The 20623-nt window shown below is 36.6% G+C and overlaps 1 protein-coding gene across 6 annotated transcripts in view; it reads left to right on the top strand.

The window, feature by feature from the left end:
- The window catches only part of ARHGAP20 (Rho GTPase activating protein 20), a 215923-nt gene that overhangs the window by 129781 nt on the left and 65519 nt on the right, over positions 1-20623 (top strand). For 5 of the 6 annotated variants that reach the window (XM_005215783.5, XM_059874706.1, XM_059874705.1 and 2 more), the window contains exon 4: positions 12451-12600. In XM_005215783.5, the coding sequence (XP_005215840.1) occupies positions 12451-12600 (150 nt within the window). Of the gene's footprint in view, positions 1-12450; positions 12601-20623 lie in introns of those variants that run through there. The other variant, XM_059874707.1, reaches the window with a different exon arrangement.

Below are 20623 nucleotides of genomic sequence, written 5' to 3'. Positions count from 1 at the left end.
GCCAGTCAGAATGGCTGCTATCAAAAAGTCTACAAGCAATAAATGCTGGAGAGGGTGTGGAGAAAAGGGAACCCTCTTACACTGTTGGTGGGAATGCAAACTAGTACAGCCACTATGGAGAACAGTGTGGAGATTCCTTAAAAAACTGGAAATAGAACTGCCATATGACCCAGCAATCCCACTGCTGGGCATACACATCGAGGAAACCAGAATTGAAAGAGACACGTGTACCCCAATGTTCATTGCAGTGCTGTTTATAATAGCCAGGACATGGAAGCAACCTAGATGTCCATCAGCAGATGAATGGATAAGAAAGCAGTGGTACATATACACAATGGAGTATTACTCAGCCATTAAAAAGAATACATTTGAATCAGTTCTAATGAGGTGGATGAAACTGGAGCCTATTATACAGAGTGAAGTAAGCCATAAAGAAAAACACCAATACAGTATACTAACGCATATATATGGAATTTAGAAAGATGGTAACGATAACCCTGTATGCGAGACAGCAAAAGAGACACAGATGTATAGCACAGTCTTTTGGACTCTGTGGGAGAGGGCAAAGGTGGGATGATTTGGGAGAATGGCATTGAAACATGTATAATATCATAGGTGAAACGAATTGCCAGTCCAGGTTTGATGCATGATACAGGATGCTCGGGGCTGGTCCACTGCAATAACTCAGTGGGATGGTATGGGGAGGGAGGTGGGAGGGAGGTTCAGGATGGGGAACACGTGTACACCCGTGGTGGATTCATGTTGATGTATGGCAAAACCAATACAATATTGTAAAGTAATTAGCCTCCAATTAAAATAAATTTATTTTTAAAAAAATAAAATAAGTAGGTACAAGTCAGTATATGAGCACCATGGTAATCACAAACCAAACACCTACAATAGATAAAACACACTAAAAACAAAAAAAGTAATACAAACATTCCACTGAAGAAAGTCATCACACCACCAGAAAAAAGGCAAAGAGAAGAAAAAAAGGAACAGAGAACTACAAAACAACCAGAAAACAAGTAACAAAAAGGCATTTTTGTTATCAATAATGACTTTAAATGTGATTGGAAAAAATACATCAAAAAAGTAGACTGACTGATGGGATTCAAAATCCAAGATCCATCTATGTGAACCTGCATGAGACTCACTTCAGAGCTAAAGACACAAACAGCCTGAAAGTGAGGGGATGGAAAGAGATATTTCATGCAAATGGGAAAAAAAGAAAGTTGGAGTAGCAGTACTCATATAGATCAAGTAGACTTTAAAACAAAGCTATTTAACAAAAGACAAAGACAGGCATTATTTTATAATAAAGGGATCAATACAAGAAGAAGATATTATAATGATTGACATACATGGACCCAATACAGAAGCACCTAAATATATCAAGCAACTATTAAAAGACATAAGGGAGAAACTGACAATACTACAATAACAGTTGGAGATATTAACACTCCACTTACCTCAAAGGATAGATCATTCAGACAAAATTTTTAAGGCAACAGTGGTTTAAATGGTATAATATACCAGGTGGGCTTAATAGATAGCCACAACACACTCAAAAATCCCTGCAGATGGTGACTGCAGCCATGAAATTAAAAGACGCTTGCTCCTTGGAAGAAAAGCTATGACAAACCTAGATAGCATATTGAAAATTGAGACATTCCTTTGCCAACAAAGGTCCATACAGTCAAAGTCATGGTTTTTCCAGTAGTCACGTGTAGATGTGAGAGTTGGACCATAACGAAGGTTGAGTGCCAAAGAATTAATTCTTATGAACTGTGGTGTTGGAGAAGACTCTTGAGAGTCCCTTGGACTGTGAGGAGATCAAACCAGTCAATCCCAAAGGACATCAGTCTTGAATATTCATTGGAAGGGCTGATGCTAAAGCTCAGTGCCAATACTTTGGCCACTTAATGCAAAAAGCCAACTCATTAGAAAAGACCCTGATGCTGGGAAAGATTGAAGGCAGGAGGAGAATGGGACAACAGAGGATGAGATGGTTGGATGACATCACCAACTGAATGAACAGGAGTTTGAGCAAGTTCCGGGAGATGGTGATGGACAGGGAAGCCTCGTGTGCTGCAGTCCATGGGGTCACAAAGAGTCAGACAGGACTGAGCGACTGAACAACAACAGCATCCTCCAAACAAAACACCAGCAGAATACACCTTTTGATGTACACGTAAAACATTCTCCAGGATAGTTCACATTCTAGGCCAAAATACAAGTGTCAACAGATTTAACAGGAGAGAAGTTATATCAGTCATCTTCCAATCACAACTATATGAAACTTGAAATCAATTACAAAAAGAAAAATGGGAAAATCATAGACATGTGGAGAGTAAACAGTGTGCAACAGAAAACCAATGGGCTGATGAAGAAATCAGAAAGTGTCTTGAGATAAATAAAAATGGAAACAGAATGCTTCAGAATTTATGATATGCAGCAGAGTAGTTGTATGTAACTTCCCTGTAGCTCAAATGGTAAAGAACCTGCCTGCAATGCAGGAGTCCAGAGTTTGATCCCTGGTTTGGGAAGTTCCTCTGAAGAAAGGAATGGCAATCCACTCCAGTATTCTTGCCTGGAGAATCCCATGGACAGAGAAGCCTGTCGGGCCACAGTCCGTGGGGTTGCAAAGAGTCACACACAACTGAGTAACTAACACACAGGGTTGTATGTGGAGTTGACATCAGTACAGGCCTTCCTCAGGAAACAAGTAAAATCTCAAATAAACAACCTAACCTGTTTGGGGCTCCAAAATCACTGCAGATGCTGCAGTCCTTCGGGTTGCAAAGAGATAAACAGACTGAGCAACTGAACAGAACTGAACTGATACATAGTGTCAGGTCATCTGCAAATAGCAATAATTTTACTTCTTCATTTCCAACATGGATCCTTGTTATTTCTTTTATAATTGTGTGGCTAGGACTTCCAATACTATGTTAAATAGAAGTGGTTAGAGTGGGTGTCTTTGTCTTGTTACTGATTTAAAAGAAAAAGTTTTCAGCTTTTCAGAGTATTTATGGTGTTAGGTATTGGTCTGTCATAAATAGTATTTATTATGTTGAGATATGTTCTCTCCAGATATGGGGAAAACTTTGATGAGTTTTTTTTTTTTTTTTTTGTCATACATTGATGCTGAATTTTGTCAAATGCTTCTTCTGTATCTACTGAGGTGATCATGTGATTTCCATACTTTGTTAATGTGGTGTATTGCAATGATTTACTTGCCCATTTTGAACCTATTGAAGATGGATGATATGGCTGGATGGCATCACTGACTCGATGGATGTGAGTCTGAGTCAACTCCGGGAGTTGGTGATGGACAGGGAGGCCTGGCATGCTGTGATTCATGGGGTCGCAAAGAGTTGGACACGACTGAGCGACTGGACTGAACTGAAAGTGTCTATAGTGCTCAAAACAGTCTACAGATTTAATGTAGTCCCCGTCAAAATACACGTGACAATTTTAACAGAACCAAGCAAATAATCCTAAAATTGATACGGAATGACAAGAGATAACATAGCCAAAGCAGTCTTGAGAGGACAACATGATAGGGGTATCATGCTCCCTGTCAGACTAAACTTCAAAACAGTACAATACTATTGTGACTACTCTGTTACTCTGTATATAAACAGTGAGGAAAAGTGTTACTAGGAAAACCTGAGAGCAGGATATAAAAGAATGAAATTAGAATATTCCTTCACAACATATATAAAAACAAACTCAAAATGGAATAAAGACCTTAGTGTAAGACTGGAAATCATAAAAATCTGTAAAAAAAATTCTATAAAAAAACCATAAAAAAAGAAAATTCACAGAACACCCTTCGATGTAAATCATAGCAGTATTTTTTTGGAACTCTCTCCTCAGGCAAAAGAAACAAAAGCAAAAAAATAAACAAGTGGGACCTAATTAAACTTAAAAGCTTTTGCATAGCAAAGGAAGCCATTGACATAATAAAAAGATAATCTACTGAATGGAAGAAATTATTTGCAAGTGATATAACTGACAGGTTAATATCCAGATGAGGTAAATAACATCAGGAAAACAAACAACCCAATTATAAAATTGGAAGATTAACCAAATAAGAAAAAAATTCAAAAAAATAGTTCAAAAAGAATTCCAAAAAAAAGACATTTTTCCAAAGAAAACTTATAGATAGCCAATAGGCACTCAATATCACTAATTATTAGGGAAATGCAAATTAAAACCATGATGAGGTAGCAGCCCACATCTGTCAGAATAGCTGTCATCAGCAAGAACACAAATAACGAATGCTGCAGAGGATATGGAGAAAAGGGAACCGTTGTACACTGTTGGTAAGAATAAACTGGTGCTGACAGTAAGGAAACAGTATGAAGATTCCTCAGAGAAACTAGGACTTGAACTTCCATATGATCTAGTAATTGCACACCTGGGTTTATATCCAAGGGAAATGAAAACACTCATATGAAAATATGTAATACATTGACCCCAATATTCATTAGCAGGTTTATTTACAATTGCCATGATATGGGATCTACCTAAGTGTTCATTAACAGATGAATGGAAAAAGAAGATGTGGTATGTATATACTGTGGAATGCTACTCAGCCATAAAAAAGAATGACATTTTCTCATTTGCAATAACATGAATGGACTTGGAGGGTATTGTGCTTACTGAAATAAATTAGATAAGGACAAATACTGTGTGTTATCACTTCCATGTGAAATCTAAAAAGTAAAATGGGTATAACAAAACAGAAACAGACTCAAAGATACAAGAGAACTGATGACAACGTTGGTACCAACTATTATTTAAGAGGTACCAACTATTATTTAAGAAACAAATAAGCTACAAGGATATATAGCACAGAGAATATTGTCAATGTTTTATAATAATTTAAAATGCGTACAGTCTATAAAAATGTTGAATCACTATTCTGTACCCATGAAACTAGTTTAATATTGTTAGTCAACTATAGTTCAATTAAAGAATAAGGCATGGGCTTGAGTAAATATTAATACTGCTTTTGCAAGCACTATATTTAATCTGAGCATTATTGATAATAATGGAGATATTACATTTATTGGAAGCCTGTTAAGTATTTTTCTAGAAAATTTTACCCATATAACTGTTCTGTTGTATAGATAGTATTTTTCTCATTTACAGAAGCTGTTTCTTAAAGAAATTAAGTGACTTTCCCAAGATAACAAAATTAGTAATTAGTTGAGCCCACATTTGAATGTAGGTCTATCATATGTCAAACTCCATGCATTTAATCAATATGAATCGATCAAAATTTCATCCATGCTGTCTCTATAACTTACCTCTTTTTTTTATGGATGTTATACAAGATTCCTCAACCAGTTAGTGTTTGTTCTGTTTTGTTTTTTGCATCAGTCTTTCTCTTGTGATGAGTAAAAGGATCTAACTAATTACTCATCTAACTAATTAAGAAATGATATAGAATGTTTAATGAACTGTTGATCTTTTAAAACCATATGCAAAGATAATAAATGCAAAGCTGTTTCTGAATGTGTTTCCCTTAGGAAAAATTTATTGTGGTGGGAATATTTAACATTGAGATCTACCTTCTAAGCAAATTAAGGGTACAGTACAGTATTGTTCATAGGCACAGTGTTGCACAGCAGCATCTCTAGAATTTATTCATCTTGCATAAATGAAAATGTATATTCATTAGTCAGCAGCTCCCCACATTCCACCTTTCCCCAGCCCTTTGCCACCTATATTCCACTTAGGTTCTGTGAGTTTGACTCCCTTAGATACCTCATATAAGTAGAATCATTGTTCTTCTCTGATTGGCTTATTTTACTTAGCATCGTGTCCTCTGGTTTCATCCGTGTTGTTGTGTATGATGGGATTTCTTAAAGCTGAATACTGTTCCACTGTATGTATGTGTCGGTGGACATTTAATTCATTTCCACATCTTGTCTATTGTAAATAGTGCTTCATTGAACGTGAAAGTGCTAATATCCCTTCTAGATCCTGATTTCAGTTCTTTGATAAATATACAGAAGTTGGATTGTTTAATTTTTAAGTACTGTCTACATTTGTTGGGGATATTAAAGAGTATGAGTGGTCTAAGTTAATTTTGTGAGGGCGTGAACTCTTTCTCCTTGACATAAAGAAAACGTATATTTGAGGAGATAACATTACCGTTGAATACTGAATCATTACTGTTGAATACTGACATCAATATAGGATCACTGACTTGATGGGCATAAATTTAAGCAAACTGCAGGAGACAGAGGAGGATAAAGAAGCCTGGTGTGCTGCAGTCCATGGGGTTGCAAAGAGGTGGACTTGACTTAGCGATTGAACAACAAATAAAAGCTGCCATCTTGCAAAACTTTTACCACAATTTTTCAGGAAATTGCTGATTTATACATGTGTGTATATATATATATATATATGTATATCAAACATTTTAATATACTGACAGATCCTTCTTAATATGAGATAATTTATTCTTTCTGAAATAGCAACCAAGAAGTAGTTCCCTGATACACTAAACCTATGTCCTCCCTATCACTTCTCACCCCTGTATGCAGGATTGAGTTGAACCCTGAATCAATTACTTTTTGGAATAAACTAGGTTATTTATTTATTTATTACTCAGTTATAAATAACTGAGTTATTTAGTACTTAATCATATACTTAGTGAACAGATCCACTACCTTATGTTCAGTATTGCCTCAGCTTATCTTCAGGCTCCATTTGGAAAGTGCTTTCAGTCCTTAAGTTGATGCTATAGAAATAAACTCAGGGGGGATAAATAGTTGGCCAACTGCCACATATTTATTTAGTCAAAATAAGTGGATTTTAGTGAGTACAATAATACAGGATGATTTAAAAGTCTTTCTTTGGATAAGGTATTTTATTTACTCCATTTCATGCAGAATGTTGACAATGTTTGCCTAAAATTGTTTTGAGTTTATTGTCATTCTTTTCCATATTGAATTAAAACAACTGTTAATATTAAAGCTGGATGCAACCTTAAGGACCACTTTTGATATTCATTAGAAAGGTAAATTAAAATTTATTTTCCTATAGAATTGTGTCTTTACATTTTTTAAAACAATGTTTGAGCATCACTGTATTTAGAAAGAAGCTGATATATCCCCTGTGTTAATATCCTTACAGCACCTATTTGGAATATACAAAAAAGGAAATAAAAGGGCTTCCCAGGTGGCACAGTGGTAAAGAACCCACCTGCCAATGCAGGAGACACAAGAGACACGTGTTTGATCCCTGAGTTGGGAAGATCCCCTGCAGAAGGAAATGGCAACTAGCTCCAGTATTCTTGCCGCAGAAATTCCAGGGACAGAGAAGCCTAATGGGTTACAGTCCATGGGGTCACAATAAGTCAGGCACAACTGAGCATACACAAGGAAATGGAAGTAGTTATTTCATACTCTCTTAAACCATCACTATTTTCATATTCCATTTCCTGAAAGAAATATGGAAGTAATGATGAATTCTCTGTAGGTCAAAAAGATGAGGAGAAAAAAAGTTCCAATTATTAATTCATTACTAATAGGATTACCATCAGATACTTATGGAATATAACATGTTCTCTACCCCAAAATGTATTTACTAGAACATCTCCATCTTGGAATAGAGTGAAATCTAGAATTCATACTTTTAAATTTCTATTGGAATAATCTAATACTATTAAAAATTGAAGTGAAAAATCTGAAGAAACACACTGTGACCCTAAGGTTCTCCATCTGAATATAAATTGAAATGCTAGTTTTAAATATTTTTAAACTAGTACCTTTAGCTTTATGGACATAAATGTTCATGAGATTTGTCCCCCAAGTCCATAAAAAAAGAGTCCCCATCAGAAAGCCTTGTAGGTAAGGAGATTTAGAAGAGTAAGTTTTAAAATTTAGGTCATACCTGAATGGTCTAGTGGTTTTCCCTACTTTCTTCAATTTAAGTCTGAATTTGGCAATAAGGAGTTCATGATCTGAGCAACAGTCAGCTCCCAGTCTTGTTTTTGCTAACTGTATAGAGCTTCTCCATCTTTGGCTGCAAAGACTATAGTCAGTCTGATATAGGTATTGACCATCTAGTGATGTCCATGGGTAGAGTTGTCTCTTGTGTTGTTGGAAGAGATTGTTTGCTATGACCAATGCGTTCTCTTGGCAAAATTCTGTTAGCCTCTGCCCTGCTTCATTTTGTACTCCAAGGCCAAATTTGCCTGTTACTCCAGGTATCTCTTGACTTCCTACTTTTGCATTCCAGTCCCCTATAACAAAAAGGATATCTTTTTTGGGTGTTAGTTCTAGAAGTTCTTGTAGATCTTCATAAAAATGTTCAACATCAGCTTCTTCAGCGTTACTGGTCAAGACATAGACTTGGATTACTGTGATATTGAATGGTTTGCCTTGGAAACGAACAGAGATCATTCTGTCGTTTTGGAGATTACATCCAAGTACTGCTTTTCAGACTCTTTTGTTGACTATGTGCCTACTCCATTTCTTCCAAGGGATTTGACCTAAATCCAATTCCTTACGATTATACAGTGTAAGTGACAAATAGAATCAAGGGATTATATCTGATAGACAGAGTTCCTGAAGAACTATGGACAGAGGTTCATGACATTGTACAGGAGGCAGTGATCAAGACCATTCCAAAGAAAAAGAAATGCAAAAGGCAAAACGGTTGTCTGAGGAGGCCTTACAAATAGCTGAGAAAAGAAGAGAAGCTAAAGGCAAAGGAGAAAAGGAAAGATATACCCATTTGAATGCAGAGTTCCAAAGAATAGCAAGGAGAGATAAGAAAGCCTTCCTCAGTAATCAGTGCAAAGAAATAGAGGAAAACAATAGAATGGGAAAGACTAGAGATCTCTTCAAGAAAATCAGAGATACCAAGGGAACATTTTATTAAAGATGGGAACAATAAAGGACAGAAATGGTATGGACCTAACAGAAGCAAAAGATATTAAGAAGAGTGACCAGAATACACAGAAGAACTATACAAAAAAGATCTTCATGACCCAGATAACCACGATGGTGTGATCATGCATCTAGAGCCAGACATCCTGGAATAAGAAGTCAAGTGGGCCTTAGGAAGCATCACTATGAACAAAGTTAGTGGAGGTGATGAAATTCCACTTGAGCTATTTCAAATCCTAAAAGATGATGCTGTGAAAGTGCTGCACTCAATATGCCATCAAATTTGGAAAACTCAGCAGTGCCCACAGGATTGGAAAAGGTCAATCTTCATTCTAATTCCAAAGAAAGGCAATGCCAAAGAACGTTCAAAGTACCACACAATTGCACTAATCTCACACACTAGCAAAGTAATGCTCAAAATTCTCCAAGCCAGGCTTTAACAGTATGTGAACCATGAACTTCCAGGTGTTCAAGCTGAATTTAGAAAAGGCAGGGGAGCCAGAGATCAAATTGTCAGTATCAATTGGATCATTGAAAAAGCGACAGAGTTCCGGAAAAACCTCTACATCTACTTCTGCTTTATTGACTACGCCAAAGCCTTTGATCACAACAAACTGTGGAAAATTCTTGAAGACATGGGAATACCAGACCACCTTACCTGCCTCCTGAGAAATCTGTATGCAGGTCAAGAAGCAATAGTTAGAACTGGACATGGAACAACACACTGGTTCAAAATTGGGAAAGGAGTATGTCAGGCTGCATGTTGTCACTGTGCTTATTTAACTTATATGCAGCGTACGTCATAAGAAATGCTGGGCTGGATGAATCACAAGCTGGAATCAAGATCGCCAGGAGAAATATCAGTAACCTCAGATATGCAGATGACACCACCCTTATGGCAGAAAGTGAAGAAGAACTAAATAGCCTCTTGATGAAAAGTTACAGAGGAGAGTGAAAAAGTTGGCCTAAAGCTCAACATTCAGAAAACTAACATCATGGCCAGTGGTTCAGTCACTTCATGGCATGTAGATGGGGAAACAATGGAAACAGTGACAGAATTTATTTTCTTTGGCTCCAAAATCACTGCAGATGGTGAAGGCAGCCATGAAATTAAAAGACGTTTGCTCCAAGAAAAGCTATGACCAACCTAGACAGCCTGTTATAAATCAGAGACATTACTTTGCCAACAAAGGTCCATCCAGTCAAAGCTATGGTTTTCCTAGTAGTCATGTATGGATGTGAGAGTTGGGCTCTGAAGAAAGCTGAGTGCCAAAGAATTGATGCTTTTGAACTGTGGTGTTGGAGAAGACTCTTGAGAGTCCCTTGGACAGCAAGGAGATCCAACCAGTCAATTCTAAAGGAAATCAGTCCTGAATATTCATTGGAAGCACTGATGCTGAAGCTGAAACCCTAATACTTTGGCCCCCTGATGCGAAGAACTGACTCAGTGGAAAAGACCCTCACGCTGGGAAATATTGAAGGTGGGAGGAGAAGGGGATGAGAGAGGATGAAATGGTTGGGTGGCATCACTGACTCAATGGGCATGAGTTTGAGTAAGCTCCGGTAGTTGGTGATAGACAGGGAAGCCTGGCTTGCTGCAGTCCATGGGGTCGCAGAGTTAAACAGGACTGAGTGACTGAACTCACCTGAAGGTTTAAGATAATAAAGCTGAAGAAAACTTCATGGAGACACAGACCCCTCCAGGTGCTTTGTAAGAATGGCCATGTCCACAGGACTTTTTATAGATACATAATGGTTATGAGCATAAGTAAGCTCAAGAGTCAACCCTGCTCAGGTTCAAATTCTAGCTCTGCTAGTTAATCTGTTGGACTTTTGGCAAATTACTTAATCTCCCTGTGACAACATTTTCTTGTCTATAAAAAAACTGTTTCAGGATTAAACCAATATGTGTAACGTGTTAACAATTACTGGTAAATGATAAGTTCTCAATACATATTGACCATTAGAATGAAAGTGTTTTTTACACTTTAGATAGCTCCTTGTTTTTTTGTATTAATATAAGGGAGTAGGCAGTCTTGACAGTTTATTGATCTAGGGAAGGCATTATTGGAATGCCGTTTTTCCAGATGAATAGATATACAAGTTCCCACATGGTATCTGACGTTTCTAATATAAAGAGAGGCCTGCATTTAAAAAAACAAACAAACTCAAAATGTATGAAGGCGGATACAGAAACATATTGTTCCTCCCAAAAGATTCATAGTTTCAATTTTATATTACCTTAAATAGCTGCCATCAAGAAGTAAGATTTTTAAGAGAAAAAGTAAGATTTTACTTTAAAAAAAATCTAATGATTTATAGCAATAGGGTGGAAAATATTGAAATAAAGAATGAAGCCATTATGCCACAAGGCACTTTTCTATTATATTTACATTGTTTGCCTTATGTGTGAAGTATAGATGAGGCTCTGAATCGAGATTGTCATTCATGTAAAGGCTCCTAAAACATTGTTTCAGTTTATAAATTCTACTGAAGAATTTTAGCTTTAAATATTCCATGAGGAGTTTTAGGAATATGAAGTATCTTTGATTTTCATTTTAGCTTTTAGTGTTTCCATAATTGGTTCTGAATGGTAGAAAGTACTGAGGTTTCCTAAGGCATTCTCTTCATCCTTAACCAGTGCCTTCTAACTGTTTAAGTTTCAGGTCCATTATAAGCATTAAACCTGTAAAGTAGGTCAAGAGAATGATGGTTTCAATACCAGGGTTGTAAGGAGGATTAGATAGAAATTCAAAAAGCAATTTCATTGCCAACTTAAAAGTAGATCATTTTCTGGGTATCCAGAGATAAATATCAATTATATCAACTCTACTTTAAGTATAATACTTCCTGGCCTCTTTTTTTCCAGTTTAAGGTCTATTTTTAGGCTATAGTTTTTTTTTCAGTTTTAGCCACAATATAAGGGAAGTGGTAAGACAAAAATCTTTAAAAAGGAAATTTAAAATAATCTTTGCTTGTAAAGACTAAAAAGTCATACAACCACTCAGTTGGAAATGCATTGTAAATTTCTCTAATTCCTGGTTATATTTTTAGTGCATATAAGGTGGAAATTTTATAAATATTTTAATAAAGAATGTTTATGTTCAGTTTTTACCCAGCCATTTATATATTTTTGGAAATAAATAAGTTATAAGTAATAAATGAATTAACTTTTTATAACAGCAATAAGTTTAAATTTGGGTTTTTGATCCAAATGCAATGTTCAACATATAGAAAATAAAATTGCCAGTTTATGGCTATTTGCTGCCATCAATGCAAGCATTAGGACCAATATGTCAAATGTTTCAAAGGCCTTTTTAGGCTAAGGTAACCGAACATGTTACAATTCACTGAAGGTAAAAACAATGAATAAGACATTCTTTGCCCATGATTAGTAAAACTGTCTTCTTATCACAAGTACAGAAGTTCTCATAAAACAAATTTATGAGAAATTTGAAACAAAGTAACAAATTTATGAAAAATAAGAAACAAATTAATAAGAAATCCTATCTGGTTTTTCTCTTTCTAGATATAACAATAACTTTAAGATAAAAAATAAAATAAAATTAAGTGACATGTGGACAGCAAGCTGTGTGGATGAAGTGGGAGAAGGCAACACCAATGCCACGAAATCCTTTGTCTTGGGCTGGCCCACAGTGAACTTCGTGGCCACTTTCAGGTGAGAACCATAGCTTGTCTTATATTATTCACTTGGGATTGCTACCATGAAATACAATCAGCTATGTAATTTCTAGAATGGAGAGGAAAAAAAGATAATTCAGTTTTGTTCCCATAATTTTTTTTTTGTTCCCATAATTTTTTAAAGAAAAATATTTTATTCTGATTGATCTATTCTGTTTTGTAGAGAAGTTCATTTGTATTCTAAAGCCAATAACTCATCTTTTGGCACACCTTCAATAAATACACCTGTATACTTTATGTTTCCCCCAAAGAGTGTTTTATTAAAAGATATGAAAGGTAATGGTAAATATTGAGAACTCTTGAAAGCATTTACCTTGGTTTGAGCTGTGACTTTTTAAAGGGGCTACTTAAACACCTCGAACACCATGGACGAGGAATAGAGTAATCAGAGTTCTAGGACCTCCCTCTCCAGTATTCCCTTCCCTCATGTTTAGGCACTGTTTTATATATTGAGTTTTCAAGTTAGCTTTTTAAACCACTGAAACAGATGTTTTACTGAAACAAATTCCATAAAAGACTCCGATTAAGCTTGAATAACTGGTTTATACTCCCAGATTTTCTTTAAAAATAGTTTATGATTATAGAAATAAATTTAATGTCATGAAATAATGTGGTTCCTAACTGCACATCATGTTCTAACTTGGTATCTACAGAGGTGTGACAATAAAAACCAGATTTATGAATTCAAGGAAGGAAAGTCAGTTTCCTAAGACTTATTCCTTGGCTGGGATGGAGTTGGAGAATGTATGAAGAGAGAATCTTTGTGCTCTTATCTGAACAGGCTAAACTGACACTTTTCTGTTCAGAATGAGCATATGAAAACTCAGACTTATGATTTTGAACAATTGCATGTTCAGTATTTGTTTTACACTTAAAAGAGCTGGTTTTTATTTCAAGCACACAATTTTCTTTCTACTTCCTCATTACCATCCAACTCCTCAGGCATCATTTTAAAACCAAATAAGTACTTTTTTGGAGCTGTTAATCTTCTAATAAAGGAAAGGCATGCCATTAAATTCTATTATGCACTCTTGACCTACCACAGGATTTTAAGAATTTATTTAGAAGAAACATACATTTGTATCATTCTCCATGTGTCTTCTTTTTCATGACAAGCTTCTCTAAATATTGTCATTTCATATTGTTTAATCTCCCTGGTGTTTACAGCTGAAAGGAAGGGATTTCAAGTGAAGGGTGAGACTACCTTATGTCTTTAAATAAGGAGTTTCCATAAAACTTTTTTAAGTAGAAGGGAAAATATAGAATAATTTATAAAATAATTCCTCAAAAAGTATAGTACTTTAACTGAATGACTAAGTTAACATCCCTGGTGATGTCATGTGGACATCATCTATGCTTTGATAGTGTGATGAGAAGCTACTGTGGTATTTGTCTCCAATACCCATAGACCCAGTCTAATCACAAGAAAAATATCAGATAAGCCCAAATTGAGGAATGTTCTATAGAGTTACCTGACCAGTAAGCCTCAAAATTGTCACAATCAAAAAAAAAAAAACATGAAAAGGCCCAGAAAAGGTCAGTAAGGAGACATGATATCTGAATCTACTACGTGGTATCCTACAGTAGAAAATAGGGAAAGGACATTAATGGAAACACTGGTGAAATCTGAAGTCAGTAGTGTAGTTAATGGTAGTGTACCAATATTGGTTTCCTAGTTTGATGGATGTGCCTTGATAATGTGAGAGGATAACATTAGAAGAAACAAAAACTGGGTGTGAGGTATACAGGGATTCTCTGTACTATCTTTGCAACTTTCCTGAAAATCTAAACCTATCTTGAAATTAAAAGATTACTCTTTAAAAAAAAAAAAAGTAGTGTGGAAGAGTTCAGACTCTGGTATGGCAGAGTGAGGTCTTAACACACGGACAACTCTACAGATAACAACTATAAACTGAACAAAACACAAACAACAACCTCCTGAAGGTTCTGGAAAGTGGCCAACAAATGTTGGCAGATTTGGGAGAAGAATTGAAACGGAACAAGGCATCAGCACTGCATGAGTTTCCTGCTTTTAAGGCATCAGCCTGAGGGCAGGCTGCAGTCAAATCGTGGTACAGGGCATCTAAACTGACAAAACCTCAGGCATTCTGGGCTGAAACACCGAAGTATAGGGTTTGGGTCAGCCACAGCTGCAGGAACTTGAGGGAGGAAATCTCAGAAAGAAGAGTATCAGAGAAAGGAAGCTCCAGATTTTCTGTTTAGACTCTGCCCAGCTGAATGCTGAACCACACATGCATGGAACAGACTTAAAGCAGCTTCAAGCTAAGGCTGAAAGACTTGCACTGAGTTTCTGCTGAACACAGGAGAGATGGGATTTTCAGCTTGAATCTAATAAAATGAGTTGTCTGTTAAAAGATCAACATTATTTTGCAAATATAACAAAACTCAGAGTCTCCAGAATAAGATATTTATAATGTCTAGAGTGTTATCTGAAGTTTTTTAATCTATGAAGTATCTAGAAAGGAAAAAGATAATAAATAGAAGCCAATCATGAGATGATCTATTAGTTAGAATTTCTATAAAAGAACTTACAAGCAACTCTTAAAACTATGCTCAGTAGGTAAAAGAAGAAGCCAATTGAAATGAGTGAAAAGATAGGAAATCTTAGCAGAGACATAGAAAATATTTTTCAAAAGCCAAATGAAAATTCTAGAACTAAAAATTATAATATCTTAAATTTTAAAAAATTCTCTCTGTGGCTTTAGTTGCAAAATGGAAATGAAAGAAAAATAAGTCAGTGAATTTGAAAGTATATCAACAGAGATTATCCAATCTGAGAAAGAGAGGAAAAAAGATTTTTTAATCAAAAATGCATCACAGACTTGGAGGAAAACCAAAATGTATAATATACATGTAATGGGAATTCCGGAAAGAAGAGAGAGAAGGAATGTGGCAGAACAAATATTTTAGAAATAGTGATTTAAAAATCTCCCAAATTTGGTGAAAGACATATATGTACAGATTCAGTGAGCTCTGTGAACCCTAAATGAGAGTAGTATGAATAAAACTTCACCTATTTATTTATAGACAAACTGCTATAAACTAAATATAAGAGAAAATCATGAAAGCAGCCAGAAAAAAAACAACACATTGCATACAGGGGAACAACAGTTTGCATCACTGTGGTTTTCCCATCAGAAATTATGGCTGTTTCAGAGATCACCGAATAGCATCTTTAGAGTGTTTAAAGACTCAAGATTGATCAAAGTGGCAGAGTAGGAGGATGTAGAACTTGCCTTCCCCCATGTAGATTATTCCACATCTACATGTGGAATGATTCTCACTGAAAACTGGCAGAAAGACTCCTGTACAACCAAGGCTGTAAGAAAGATCCACACGTAATCAGGAAGAAAAGAAAAGTGATCAGGCTGGGAGCTTGCCACCAGGAGTATCCTCAGAGGAAAAGGGAGATTACACGGGCAGAGACCTGCCCTGGGGAGTGAGCAGTTCAAACCACAGATTGGGCATCCCACTCCTGGCATCCTACACAGGGAAGACCAGCCCTCTTGGCTCATTGGAGAACTGCTGGAACTAACAAGAAGGCTGTGGGAAACCTGGACTCTGCTTGCATGCATGTACACACTCATTCATACACAGAAACGCACATACACACTCATAAGCTGGCTTGCCCCTGAGGCAGAGTGGAGAAGTCTGATAGAGGATTGCTCTAGGGGCTGCTCGTTTTCCCTAAGCACCTCAGTGGTGCATGATTTGGGCCTGGTGGAGAAATGCTCAAGCCCTGCTTCCTCCAGTTGCAACTCCCCACTGGACCAAGAGCTGCCATGACTAGGAACAGAACTTGGGCCACCAAAGGTGACTTGGTCCTGAGGTGATGTTTGGGTGGGTAGCAGTGGCCATCGTTGGTGCTTACTTAAGGAGTACATCAGAGGCAGACCAGAACTCTGATGACGCCTGATTCATTACAGCTCATGCCACAATATATGGAGAGTTCACACAAACCCTGCCTGTCCTGCAGTACAGGACATGACGGTGGAGGCAGCAGAGGAGGGAGAAGGACAAAGGGGATGCAGACCCACAGCTGCCTATGAGCAGAGTAAGGGAAACAATTGCAGATTCTTGCACAGTCAGCAGATTAGAGACAGCTCAGATGTCTGTCTGAGGCTGACATGAACCAAGAACCCACACGAGCCCCACCTTGCATCAGCACGGCCCCACTCTGCAACAAAGGTTCCAGTACTTAGAGAAATGAAAGCACACGCTTACAGGAACAGAGCCAGCTGAGGCCTGAATCTCAGGGCTTCTGCTGCAGCAATTTGAGAGCCATTGAAGAGAGAGGAAGTCCTGCCTCACAAGTAGCTTCAGCTCTAACCTATCCATTTCCAGCCACATCCACCCCCAAGGCTATTGCTGCTGGCATACACTGAGGAAACGTCTGACTTTCATCTACATCAGATCCAGCTCTGCCACCAGTGGCACTGGGCACACACAGTCTGTATAGGGATGCTCCCACCTAAGTACACCATTTCAAGAATGGAATAGGTGAGTGTTTCACCAAAATACACAGAGGCCGAAAATGTTAAGCATCATGAAAAAGGCAGAGGAACTGGTTTCAGTTGAAGAAGTAAGAGAAAACCTGAGAGAAATATGTAATAAACTGTTTATCAGGATGGTATGGGGAGGGAGGAGGGAGGAGGGTTCAGGATGGGGAACACATGAGAAATAAAGGAATAAAAAATTAAAAAAAAAAGAAAAATAATTCAAAGCATTTATAGTAAAAATATTAACCTGATTAGGGAAAAATAGATGAACACAGTGAAAAATTTTAACAAGAAACTAGAAAATAAAAGAGGACCCAGTTAGAAATGAAGAATTCAATAACTAAAATAAAACATACACTAGAAAGGATAGTACACTGTGTGATCTGGAAAACAGAATAATAAACTCCTGATCAGAACAGAAAAAGTGTTTAAATGAGAAGAGTTTAAGACAGCTCTGGAATAACATTAATTAAGCTTACCAACATTCACATTATAGGTAACCCAAAAGGCAAAGAGAGGGAGAAATTGAAACTCAATATTTCATGAAATTATGGTGGAAAACTTGCCAAACTTGTAGAGACTAACAGATACACAGGTACAGGAAGCAAGGAGGATCCTAAATAGGACAGGAAGCATGACATGATGGATTCAAAGTGTAAAGGGAACCTGTGATACTTAGCAAGATTATCATTTGGAGTCAAAGAAGAGGTAAAGGACTTCTCAGAAGGCAAAAACTGAAAGAGTTCATCCATATTAAACCTGCCCTAAAATAATTAAAGAATTTCCTCTAAGTGGAAAATAAGAATCTGTAGGAAAGGGAAAATCCCACTAGGAAAGTAAATAGTAGGGACTGAGAATCAACCACTTAAGTGAGCTAGTATGAAAATAAAAAGACAAACAATTGTCTTTTTATTACTAAAAGGGCTAAAAGTAGATATTATAACTAAAAAGCTATATTAAAAGTATATTAAAAAGTTATATATTAAAAGTTATATCTAAAAGTAGCTGTTATAACTACAAATAAATAGTTAAGGGATAATATGAAAATGTAAAATATGACATCAAAAGCAGAAAATGTCAGAGAGGGGAATAAAAAATATAAAAGTAGCTATTATAACTACAAATAAATAGTTAAGGGATAACATGAAAATGTAAAATATAACATCAAAAGCAGAAAATATCAGAGAGGGGGATAAAAAATATACATCTTTTAGAATGTGTTTCACTTAAATGACTACAGCTTAAAACAAGTAGATGTAGTTGTAGGTTAAAGTATATGAACCCCATGATAACCACAAATCAAAAACCTATAATTGGTACTTAAAAAGAGACATTACTTTGCCAACAAAGGTCCGTCTAGTCAAGGCTATGGTTTTTCCAGTGATCATGTATGGCTGTTAGAGTTGGACTGTGAAGAAAGCTGAGCACCGAAGAATTGATGCTTTTGAACTGTGGTGTTGGAGAAGACTCTTGAGAGTCCCTTGGACTGCAAGGAGATCCAACCAGTCCATTCTGAAGGAGATCAGCCCTGGGATTTCTTTGGAAGGAATGATGCTAAAGCTGAAACTCCAGTATTTTGGCCACCTCGTGCGAAGAGTTGACTCATTGGAAAAGACTCTGATGCTGGGAGGGATTGGGGACAGGAGGAAAAGGGGATGACAGAGGATGAGATGGCTGGATGGCATCACCGACTCGATGGACGTGAGTTTGAGTGAACCCCGGGAGTTGGTGATGGACAGGGAGGCCTGGCGTGCTGCGATTCATGGGGTCGCAAAAAGTCAGACATGACTGAGCGACTGAACTGAACTGAACTGAAAAAGTAAAAACAAAGGAGCACAAGCATGCTACTAAAGATAATCATAAAACCACAAGGGAAGAAACAGAAAAAGAAGAAATGACAAGAGAAGAACTACAAAAACAACCAGAAAAGAATAATAAAATGGCAATGAGTACATACCTTTCAATAATTACCTTAAATGTCACTGGACTAAATGTGCCAATCAACAGACATGGGATGGCTGACTGGATTTAAAAAAAAAAAAACACCAATATGCTGCCTGTAAGAGACTCACTTCAGAACTAAAGACACACAGACTGAAAGTGACGACATGGAAAAGATGTTTTGTATTTCATATGAATGGAAAAGACAAGAAAGCTGGAGTAGCAATATTTTTAACAGACAAAATTGATTTTTTAAAAAGCTATAGCAATAGACCAAAAAAGAGCATTATTTTATAAAACAAGGACCAATACAAGTAGAGCATACTGTACTCATTAACATATATGCCCTCAGTACAGGAGCAGCTAAACATGTAAAGCAAATATTAAAAGACATAAGTGGAGAAACTGACAATAATATTATTAATACAATAATAGTAAGGGATGTTAATACCCCACTTACATCAACAGACAGATCATCCAGACAGAAAATTATTAAAGGAACAATGACCTTAAATGGCATACTAAACCAGGTAGACTTATTAGATAACTGCAGCACACTCCAACCAAAACCAGCAGAATACACATTCTTTTCAAGTGTACATGGAACATTCTCCAGGATATATTACATACTAGGCCAGAAAACAAGTGTAAATAAATTTAACAGGATAGAAATTATAGCAAGCATCTTTTCCAGTAGTGACTGGAAAATAATTACAGCAAGTTACAGCAGGGAAAGCATGACAAGCACAAATACTTGGCGACTAAACAACATGCTACTGAAAATCCAGTGGGTCAATGATAAAATGAAAGAAGAAATGAGAAAATACCTTGAGAAAAATAACAGTGGAAACACAGCAGGATGTTGCAAAAGCATCTCTTAAGAGGAAAGCTTCTAGCAATACAGGCCTTCCTCAAGAAACAAGAAAAATCTCTAATACAACCTAACCTGCCATCTAAAGGAATAGAAAGAGAAGAACAAACAAAGCCCCAAAGTCAGCAGAAGGAAAGAAATAGTAAGGATCAGAAAAGAAACAAATAAAATACAGTCCCTCCACCCCCCCCAAAAAAATAGAAAAGATCAATGAAACCATGAGCTTGTTTTTTGAAAAGATAAACAGAATTGATAAACCTTTAATGAGGTTCCCCAAGAAGAAAAGGGAGAGGGCCCAAGGAAATAAAATAAATGAAAGAGGAGAAATTAACAACCAATGCCACAGAGATACAAAAATCATCAGTGAATCCTGTGAACAATTGTTTGCCAACAAATTGGACAACATAGAAGAAATAGACAAATTTCCAACAAAACCTGCTAACATTGTATTAGGAGTAAACAAACAATTTGAACAGACTGATCACTAGTACTGTCATTGAATTTGTTATTTTTTTAAAAACTGCTAGCAAACAAAAGTCTAGAAATTCACAGGGAAATTCTGGCTTCGCAGGAAAATTCTACCAAACATATAAAGGAAAGCTAATATCAATCCTCTCAAACTCTCCAAAAAAATTGAAGGAGACACTCCCAAACTCATTCTCTGAGAG

The sequence above is a fragment of the Bos taurus genome, chromosome 15, assembly GCF_002263795.3.
Source record: "Bos taurus isolate L1 Dominette 01449 registration number 42190680 breed Hereford chromosome 15, ARS-UCD2.0, whole genome shotgun sequence".
In the NCBI taxonomy this organism is placed as follows: domain Eukaryota; kingdom Metazoa; phylum Chordata; class Mammalia; order Artiodactyla; family Bovidae; genus Bos; species Bos taurus.
Note: the sequence above shows the minus strand (reverse complement) of the source record. Positions and strands in the feature narration are given on the sequence as shown.